This window comes from Amphiura filiformis, chromosome 6 (genome assembly GCF_039555335.1).
Source record: "Amphiura filiformis chromosome 6, Afil_fr2py, whole genome shotgun sequence".
Lineage (NCBI taxonomy): Eukaryota > Metazoa > Echinodermata > Ophiuroidea > Amphilepidida > Amphiuridae > Amphiura > Amphiura filiformis.
The window spans coordinates 18,794,332-18,805,421 of record NC_092633.1 but is presented as its reverse complement, the minus strand read 5'-3'; the positions used below and the strand labels follow the sequence as shown (position 1 = coordinate 18,805,421).

General features: G+C 36.4%; 1 protein-coding gene across 1 annotated transcript; it reads left to right on the top strand.

Moving 5' to 3' along the window:
- Nucleotides 1-8,845, top strand: LOC140155098 (ubiquitin-conjugating enzyme E2 G2). The gene is made up of 5 exons (XM_072177798.1): nt 1-164; nt 4,381-4,462; nt 5,440-5,558; nt 6,177-6,317; nt 7,291-8,845. The coding sequence occupies exons 1-5, from the start codon at nt 122-124 to the stop codon at nt 7,401-7,403; spliced, it is 498 nt and encodes a 165-aa protein (XP_072033899.1). The 5' UTR covers nt 1-121; the 3' UTR covers nt 7,404-8,845.
- The last annotated feature ends 2,245 nt before the right edge of the window (nt 8,846-11,090 follow it).

The window sequence follows — 11,090 nt, the reverse complement described above, 5'->3', positions numbered from 1 at the left end:
TTGTCAAAAAACAAAACATAAACACGCCGGAAAGTGACCGTGTCTGTAAGGCAAGCTGCTGGTCTGTTCAATAACATCATAAGATTATGTGTTTTAGGTGAAAGAAAACTACAGAAAAAGCATGGCTGGAGCTGCACTAAAACGCCTGATGGCTGAATATAAACGTGAGTTTGACCGACGTATTGTACTGTCACTCATGCAGATCATGCACATGCACTGTAATTTAAATCAACTTGACTTGAATATGGGTGACTGTTGCATGGTTGTTATGTTATAGTAGGAATTCCAATTGAATGAACGCAGCTTTCAGCAGCTGTACTCGATCCAACCGCGATCGTATATCCCGTATTTCAAATTACAACACGAACGCACGACCTTGGATACAATGCTAACCAATCACGAGTGCGTTGCCATGGTTGGATTCACTTCTGCGTTACTCACGCACAGTTGCACACGCTGGCGTACATCGCGTAGTGTACGCAATGATTCGTCACGCTATTGAAAGCTGCGTTCATTCAATTGGAATTCCCACTATAGTTGTCCACCTCCAACTTAGTTTCGTCATTACAGACATTGATATAATATTGGATGGCTGAGCACGATCTGATACCATAACATACCGTAAACGTTCGCCTAATGGCGCTATGGAGTTCATGGAAATGAGAGAGCGCCATCCCTGTAAAAGCCGACTATTATCACTGATCATTAAGGGTATGTGTAGTTAAAGGATGCAACCTATCGACACATATAATTATGAACAAGATCGAACAAACTTGTTCATGATAATGCGGTAATCATTCACCTGATACGTTGTAGCCCAGTGAGCAGAGCATTAGACTATAGTGCGAGGATAAAGAGAACTTGTGGAGAAGATTGATGGTTCGAATCTCATGCAGTATTTTCTGACAGATTATAATGTCTGTCAATGTTTTTTTCTGGTTTGAGGAAATTTTATTCTCTATTTTCTTGATTTTATCTTTAACATTGTTTATATAATTTTATTATTTTATCTTGTATGTGTCTTTTTTCATGATTCTTTGTTTTTATCGTTTCATTTTAGAGTAACTCAATCCATTCAATCAAATGTTGTAATGAACCTATTTGATTGTATTTCTTATATGTGTGAGAGCGAACTGTCGCGTGCGACAAGTCTTTCAATTCGCATGAGTGTCCTTGCCTATGCATCAGTGGTCATAAGAGTACGGTATATCATTTTATTCGAAATGGGGGGGTCCCAAATATACGAGGTCATAAAGTCTTGGAAAGAATAATATGTGGGGGTCATAAAATGTTTTATGACCAAAATATAGGGAGTCACACGATGACCACAGAAAGTGTGTTATTTTATTCAAAAAGACTGATTTCAATACAATTTTGGGGTTTGGGATCATAACATTTTTGTTGCCGAAATAGGGGTGCGCAATTTTATTGGCGCAGACTTTTTGTAAATTTGGGACCCCCCTTCTGAAAAAAAATGATAGCCCTCTAAGAGGATTCAAAAGATAACCTCTGCCCCAATAATCCCTAGCTATATTTGTTTGAAACTGTTCCACGGAGGATGTATCATAATAGGCTCAGTCTTCAAATGATATAAATAAAATTTGAATGAGTGAACGAACAAAATCATACAACGACCAACTGAATAGAGGCTGTGCATATGACTTATCATCCCGTAAATATGGCGGACTACTCAAATGCATTCAACAAAAGCATGATTGCATCTACCGCGACAGTTCGTCTCACACACATAACAAAATGCACTACGATCAAATAGGTTGATGACAACATTTGATTGAATGGACTGCACTGCGCCATGATTACGGGAAGAAACCGGTTCAAATCCTTTGTTTGGAGCCAATCGATAAATAAAGGCCTCTATAGCTATCATTAAATACTGGCTAGGATTCCACAACACAATGAGAACATGTTATAAGGCGCTTTGGAATGCACACAATACCCCAATGGCTTTCCATATTATGTGCACTCAACAACTATTCAGTATCGAAGCCCGGTATCGAAGTTACGTAATGTTACTATGTCAACGGGATCACGCGCTTAAGTAATGAACCACGATCGAAACAATCAGTACACAAAAAAGGCATACCAAAATAGCGTGATCGCAATGATCGCCATACAAACAGTGCTTGGTTCCGATACCATCACGGAGTTACGTAACTACTTCGTGGTCTGATATGATCAATGGTCTGATCTACTTGGGATCGATCCTTTTAAGAAAAGAAAAAATAGCTGATCATTTATAATGCATAAATGAATAAAGTAATGCAGTTACACAATTTGAAACATTGAGGCCGTTCTATTTTTCAAAGGTCATTTAACTGTTAAATGTAGTGGAATATATCACGCATTGATAGGTAGCAGGTGGAGCAAATTTTGTCAGCGGTTTTTGTTGCCGTTTGTTCGCAGTGCCTATTTATCTTAAAAAAATAAGAAAATTAAAATTAAATTAAAAAAAATTCACAATATTCGTTGGTAAAATGGGGACAAAATCCAAAAACATTTCTTGACCCTTCTTCACATAAAAGTGGGGGCAGAAATCAAGATTCGAACAAGTACCATTCACCGACTGAGCTAACGGGTCAGACAATAGAAGGGTGTAATTTTGAACTGAAGAATATTAAAAAAAAATATGAAGAAATTACAATGTTATAAAAGATTTACCAAAATGAGTTGGGTATAATGTATGAATCGATTTACAAATTAAGTCCAATGGCACTTTGAGAAAGAATACCTGAAGAAACCCCAAAACATTTGCTGCTCTAGCAACTAACCTAGTGACCTAAAGTATTGGGTCATGTCACGATATTTTTTTCTGAGGCATTATGTCCAGGTTGCTCAATTTAACATACACGTATCCTTAATGCTGTTGAGATTTTACAAGGATGGCGCTTCCACATTTCTAAGAATCCAAAAGCGCCATTAGGCGAACGTTTATGGTATCGGATGAGTCATAAAAATATCGGACAAGCCAACGGCGAGTTTGATATTTGTATGACGAATCCGATATGTTATGGTATCAACCGTATCATGCATGCGAAATAAGCCATCCAATATTTATTATCATTATTAGGTTTTCTTAAGGGGGTACTACACCCCTGGCCAATTTTGTGCCTATTTTTGCATTTTTCTCAAAAATTATAGTGCATTGGTGACAAGTAAGATATGTATATTATAGGGGCAAGGACTACAACTACTGCACTGGAAATTTTATTTCAGCACGGACAACAGCTGTGGAGTTACAGTCAAAAATGAGGGAAAACCAATATTTGATCAATAAATCAATAACTACTTGCCTTGAGTCGCTGAATTTTCAGTGCAGTAGTTGTAGTCCTTGCCCTATAATATACATATCTTACCTGTCACCAATGCGCTATAATTTTTGAGAAAAATGCAAAAATAGGCACAAAATTGGCCAGGGGTGTAGTACCCCCTTAACTCCATAACCCTGAAAACATAATGACTGTTATCATACTGACATTTTTTCATAATGGTGCACAGTGACATCGCCCCGATATCTTCATAGTAGAAATCGCCATGGTAGGTTGAATCCACAGCCACCCATGACCATTTTATTCGGACCTTATGAGATGCATATTATTAGAAGTGACCTGACTAAGGCTACTGACATAGACGGGTAATTGATTTCTCACTCTGTGAGCAAGCTTGTATACGACATTGCGGTCAATGGTTATACTCTCTCCACTTGAGTGAGTGCCGCTATAGCCTGCTGCGCAATGTAGTCCATTGGCATACAGTGCCAACATAATATAAAATTGAGAGTCTTGGTCAAATTTTGAGTTCAAAGCGCACGGCCAATTTTCAAAGCGCACGCTAACGACTATAATATCTGTTCAACACGTATTTTCAAGTGTATGAGACCACATCTGGTTTCTTGAGAAAAATTCATTTACGGGAGATATTGATCATTTTCTAACTCAGTATCCGAAGATTTTCGTCTGATATCAAAATCGTGCATAGCAATTCACGTGTATCGATCCCGTGTATTCATTTTAATGTCACTGCTGCACCAAATAATTATTAGCCAGGCGATGTCGGTGTGTGGTGGATATTCTTCAGAAGGTCGCTATGTGACACTATCAAATGCCTTCTCATAATCAAGCAGTGCCAGGGCGATTTTGCATCTTGTTGTCCACAGCGGTGTGAGAGTTCCTCTTTTCAGCTGATTACCTCTTTTTTGCTGACGCACACGTACATATGAATTAACGTGAATATGAGTTGGAACTTTATTGATGCGCGCAGTAACAATAGCCAAATACTGTTCGCCTTATTATAAGCCAAGCTAACTTTAGCAACTCTGTGTATGAACTAACTGCCATGTTTTATACATAATATTGTTGACAGAACTGACGTTAAACCCTCCAGAAGGTATTGTTGCTGGACCGATAAAGGAAGAAAACTTCTTTGAATGGGAAGCTCTCATAATGTGAGTTACATAATTTGTAATTAATATCAGAATATATTGGAGAGCTAAATTCTAAAAATACATACATGTAGAATATAGATGGTACCGTAATAGAAAATAATGGACTGATTCTATAACTCTAGATTTTTTATAAAATTTTATAACCCCCAAAAAATTCATGACATCTGATAAATATTTATAACTAGTTTTGTTTCATAGCTGACTCACCCTCTCTCCATCTGTAATGTAACTGGAAGTGGGCCAAATGTGTTTAAGAGCATAGAAGGAGTGACATCAACAGTTATAACCCCTGGCCGGGGATTTTCTGGGTAGCTATGCTAGATCCGGGTTCCTGGAGATAACCTCTACTGAGACTAGTTTTAAGTTCTATAAAAACATACCCCTAAGAAGACTAGTTTCCACCAGGAGTTTTGGGGAAAGTCCCCCTATAAGACCAAGTGCACAAATACGACAATTATTGTACATGTACAGAAATGATGTTTGAAAGTCAAAAAGTCAAATTTTGTTCAATTTTTTATAAAATATCCAAAAAATGAGATACGTTGCCATGGAATCAAAAAATCTGATATCCCTTTGGAGACTTGGAAGATTTTAAAATGATGATATTGCTAGCGGAACTAGAAGAGACTTCTGATAACCTGGGAGTCTTGAGACTAGTGCTGTCTCACTTTTTAAGACCCAGCATAGATACTGGATACTGGCGGTCAGAAAAGTACCCTCCAGGCTCGGCCCATCTCCTACACAATAAAACTAGTTTTGCTTATCAATTATTTTGGGATTTCCCTGAAGCTTTCATAATGTATGGAACATTCATGGTAATTCTGCCAACCATTTCGTCCTAACAATATGTTACAGTAGGCTATCATCCTTTTTTAAAAGTACCGGTAGTTTAAATAAATTTAATCAAAAATTACTTAATTGGCTAATTGCTCTCTTTTCAACTAATTACCTGTTTTTACTTTGATCTCTATTTGCAGGGGTCCAGAAGGTACCTGTTTTGAAGGCGGTGTATTCCCAGCAGAGCTGATCTTTCCCCCAGATTATCCATTAAATCCACCCAAAATGAAATTTAAGTGTGATATGTTTCATCCAAATAGTAAGTTGTACAGTGCAAAGAAACTGAGGCTATTTATTGGTGTGATACTTTCTATGCAAATTAATACATATAAAATGATCTATAGCCTACATACAATACATGATGTATAAATCATGAATATGATGTAGAAATAGACAACTGTAATTTGCTACATCTAGAACTATACTTGCATAATTAATTTGTTGATTTTGTTACGTTTGTAAACTTATTGGATTTCTTTTAAATTGGATGCCTTTGGCAAAACAGGAACTCATTTTGTCAGATTCCACACAAGTTTAACAATGATTTAGTCTTGATTTTATACAGTATATGTGGGTGGCTATGGCTATACTGCAATTGGGGGCAATTCAGGGACAAAACTGGGCCACACCTGGGTATTAAATCAAAGGTGTGTGGTTATCCAGAAATAGTGCTTATTAGTTCCAATATTTCTTGGATACATGACTTTAGTCCTGGGTCTTAGGCAGGCTTTGAAGGTTTGGTGTGTAAATTTAAAAAAATGGGTGTGTAAATTTAAGCTTTGTGTACAAAGTACAGGCCATGTGGGCAAAAACTGGGTGTGTATTTTACCAATTTGGGTGTGTAGTCTAACCATATGTCATTTTGTGGCTTTTTCAGTTTATGCAGATGGTCGTGTTTGTATCTCAATTCTTCATGCACCTGGTGATGATCCTATGGGATATGAGAGTAGTGCTGAAAGATGGAGTCCTGTACAGAGTGTAGAGAAGATATTACTCTCAGTAGTTAGTATGTTAGCAGGTAAATGTGGGTTATTAGAGGCAATTAATTCACCATCAAGGTTATGTAATAAACTGATTAACTACCATAGCAATAGATGAATACAATTTTTGAATAGATCGCCATGCACTACAAGCAGGTTGCACTCATCACCTGTGTATGTCTGCAATCATAGATTGAATACAATACTGTCTTTTCAAAGATTCTAATAATTATTGCAGTTGCAAGTGATTAGTATTTTACATCTGTGGTTCAATGCATAAGTACCACGTGAATTTATAGTGCAGGGTGATCTATTCAAAAAATTTATTCATCTATTGCTATGGAAATTAATCCTGTTACATCATCACTTTGATGGCAGATTGGGCCTCCTTGATTACAAGAAGATTTCGTGTGTCATTATATCATAACAAGGTAAAGTGAAATAAACCCCATGGGCTATTTTGTCTGTTTAATGTGGAGTTGTGCCCTTTATTATATGGGTTTTAAATTGTCACCCTCCTTTCAAAAATGCCAAGGTAAATTTTCAAAAGTATGATCAAATGTAGTATATAAAGAGCTTTGTTTTAAAACCCCTTACATCCACTTGAGCAATTTTGAGAAAACATCAAAAAAAGTACTGATATATGGGGGTTTTCAACAAAAGCAGTTTTTGGCGGGATGCTTGGGTAGGATGAGCATCCCGCCATAAACTGCTTTTGTTGAAAACCCCTTATATCAGTTTTTTTTTATGATATTTTGACGTGTTCTCAAAATTGCTCAAGTGGATGTAAGGGGTTTTGAAACAAAGCTCTTCAATTATGTGCTTTATAATTTAACGAGTTATATTTTCCTATCGGGAATCGGGAAATTAATATTTTTGTTTTTTCATCTGAACATACATATCATTCTAAAAGTGCCCTTCGACCACAGAAAACAGAACTCTCAAAATACCTCTGTCTTGTGAACAAGACTAAATTGCATTGATCAGTAACTTTCTTGTTTTCACCCACAGAACCCAATGATGAAAGTGGAGCTAATGTAGACGCATCCAAAATGTGGAGGGACGACAGAGAACAGTTCAATAAACGTGCTCAAATTCTTGTGAGGAAATCATTGAGTTTGTGACAGTGGACTAGTCTGATTACCCAAAATGGAAAAGACTATTTAGTAGAAATTTATGCAGTGGACATTGCAATGGCATGGTATATGGTGTTTTGGATGGATAACAGACCGTTTTGACATGCTTTATAGCAGAAATGAAGCTGTTTGAAACTACAAAAAAGCCCTGCACACTGTTCAAAAGAGAGCAAATTAATGCCGCCTAAGTATCCCGCTAACAGACTAATGCAGACTATTCACCACCAGGTAGAGTCCCAGCATCACATGTTTAATAATCACAGTCAATCATTCCACGAAGGGGCAAGAGACGAAATTACTATGCACATACCGCATATTTTTACAGTCTTTCGCTGGGGTGCTTTGTTAGACAGGTACAATCAAATATCGGCCCTCATGAATATACGAGAATTCACAGCATACAAAACACAGTTGGTCAATAGTCTGAAGTAGTCTGCGGTTCCGCTATTATACAAGACATGTGTTTGTAATTAGAAATTTTTCAATATTGTATCATATTAAAGATATTTTGAACTTAATTATATCATGTGTGACTAGATCAAGGAAAATGCACAAGAAGTGGTTGGTAATTAATTATGAGATAGGACCAAAAAGATATCTGTTTTTCTTTTTATTATTTACAAAACTATTGAGCTTAGGCCATCTTAACTGAGTCTCAAAGCTGGCGCATGTGTTAGTAAAATCATGCGCGTAGTCCTCTTTGAAAATCAAGAAATTCATTTTTTATATCTTTTTTGTAACTAAAAGGTGAAAATGAAACTCAAATTCTTATTTGATTTCAAGTTTTCCAACAAGTTTTGAAGTTTTTGAACACAGAGAAGAATTATTTTATAGCAGTGACTTTTACTTGTCTACAATTCCAACATTTGCAACAGACATTGGATACATCCTGCCCAAAATGCTTGTCCCAAAGCCGGTACTGACACATAAAAAATAACCATAAAAAAAAAAAAAAAAAAAACGATTCCGCATTAGGTTTTCAATAACTTTCAAGCTTTGAGACTCGGGATTTAACTAAGGTGGCCTTAGCAGCGTGTAGACTGATATTGGACTCTTGTCATTTTGACATTTGCTTAAAAATTACCTTTTTCAGAGTCTTGGTTGATCATAATCTGTCGCTGATCAACTCTAGACTCTGAAATAAGAAACTTTTAAGGTAGCTGCCTCGGATACAACACCCTTGCAGAAAAATAGCTCCTGTGTCTGATCAATCAGGTCTATTCATTTAAATCTTTAACATAACAAAGAAAAGTATTTTCCCCACCTATTTTAAGAGTCTTATAAGAATTGTAACAATTCTTATGTTTTTCTTTATTTTTTGAAAATTCCCTTAATTTTGACAGTTTTTGATTTTTTTTGCCCACTTAGGAAGGAGCTATGGTTACCAAACTTTCAGGGATAGTAAATAAGCTTAATATCTAAATTCTCTCGTCAGTTTTTTTGGATAAAGTGTTTAAAAAAAAAAAAAATAATTTTTTCCATTTTTAATTTTAGGAATGTTCAAAACACTGTAGCTTAAAATAGAAACACTTAATTGGAAAAAGCTGACGAGAGAATTTAGATATTAATCTTATTTACCATCCCTGAAAGTTTGGTAACCATAGCACCCTCCCCTGTTGGCTAAAAAAATCCTAGAATTTAGGTAATTTAGTGTTTCTAGAAAAAATCAAAAATCATAAAAAAGTACCAACATTCCTGTTAAATATATACTTAAGTAACACGAAGTCAGAAAATAAACTTGGTTTGTATTATTCTGTGATATATTGTCAGCAAAATGAAACTTAAAACTTTTATATACAACTGCTATAAAGGAGAGAAAAATCAGTTTTAATAAAATCTTTGTTTCCAAAAATGTTGCTATTTTGAGAAATTGGCAAAGTGCCAAAAGCCCTTCCCTGTAGTAATTCAATGGGATTTTGAGATGTCAAAAAATTGCGTAACTCAAAAACGCTTTGTTGAAAAAAAAAAAAAAATTAAAACTTGGCAAGTAAGGTTTTCTCATCAATACACACATCCTATATCATTTTCAAGGAATTCTGAGCACGACACCGTAGCCGATACAGCCACCTTAAAGCAAATTTATTGAGCAGTATTATTGTTTTTACAGATCAGAAACAAACAATTTTAATGTCACTTTCAGCAAATTTAGAATGCATGTTTGTGATCACTATCCAACTCATTTTCATTGATTTGATCACACTTTATAGACTTGCAGTGTACAATGTATTCAAAAACATATTATTTCCTGTTAGAATTTCAGGTGCATCTACAAGATTGATTCTCTCATCACTGTGACAAAAGCTATCCCTGGTATGCATTGCACTAACATTGATGTTGCATCATCACAAATCCAAACCCATCGTAACTCTGACATAATGATGAGTTTGGACTTGCGATGAGTTAACATATGATATCGTATAAGTGTTAGTGAAATGCGTATCTGGTATGCAGTAAGGATACACATTAATTGGTGCATGTCAAGTAAAGCTGCAAACAATCCTGCATCACCATACATGATGCCATGTGTCAGAAATGGAATTTTGTTGTGAGAGTAGTGTTGACATGCGGTAATTGGCTATCATCACTTTGGGTGCCCAACAATAAGGGAATCCTATTTGCAATCTATCCAGAGGCAGATTTAAGGGGGGGCATACCTGGTGCCCGCCACCCTAATTTTTGCAGAGTGGCGCCACACCCCCTTAATTTTTGTAGAGTGGCCCCTGACTTTGTGTGGGTGCCACGAGGCAGTGGCTCATCGCCCCCCCCCTGTGAAAAGTCCTGGATCCGCCCCTGCAATCATACTGCTTGTTTAATCTGGCACTTGAATAGACACCCATACTCCTTGCATGAAGAACTCAAGTTTTTGAAACTTTAGTTTATGGGTGCATCTTGTTCTAAAGCATTTTATAATAACAAATGTACAAAGAACCCAAGGTGGGTTTATAACCATATATTGAAGTTACAATAACAGTAATTGAAGGAATAAGATATTAAAACTAAAATGCCAAATAAAAAAAAAAAAATGTCTGTAATGCTTAGGGTCTTGTGTGTATCATTTTGAACACAGATGGTTCATGCTTGACTTCGCAAGCATACTGCATACACAAGGACTACGCATATATGTACAAGGAATCTTACTTTTTAGTTTAATAGCGATTGACATTGTAGCACAGGTGCTTTACAAACCATGGTAAGCCAGTGGTGTCCATGTTACCTCTTGAAGCTCCTGGAGTGAAGTACCTATATCTTTTTTGTAAGAGGCTGTGCAATAATTATGAGCCCTGGGGGAGGGTAAAATTGCTGAGCAGGGGGTGGGGGCAAGCAATATTTGGCACACATTGACGGGACACCTTTTAAATAATGGAAAACACCACAGAAACAAGGTGGGAGGCAAGCAATATTTGGCACGCCATTTGAAAATTTAACCCCCCAGGCTCATATTAAATTATTGCACATCCCGTAAAGAGATCATATCCTGGGCCTAATTTTTGTACAATATCATAAGTTATATTGTAGATGTCTAGATGATGTGTATCTCATTCCATGTACTACATTTATTGTGTTTATGGTGGCTGTATACGGAAAGAATATACTGCAATAACAATTGATTTTGCAGTACTTATAAGCTGGCTCACTATAAACAGGCTCAATGTGGCACTGTACCTGTGACCAAGG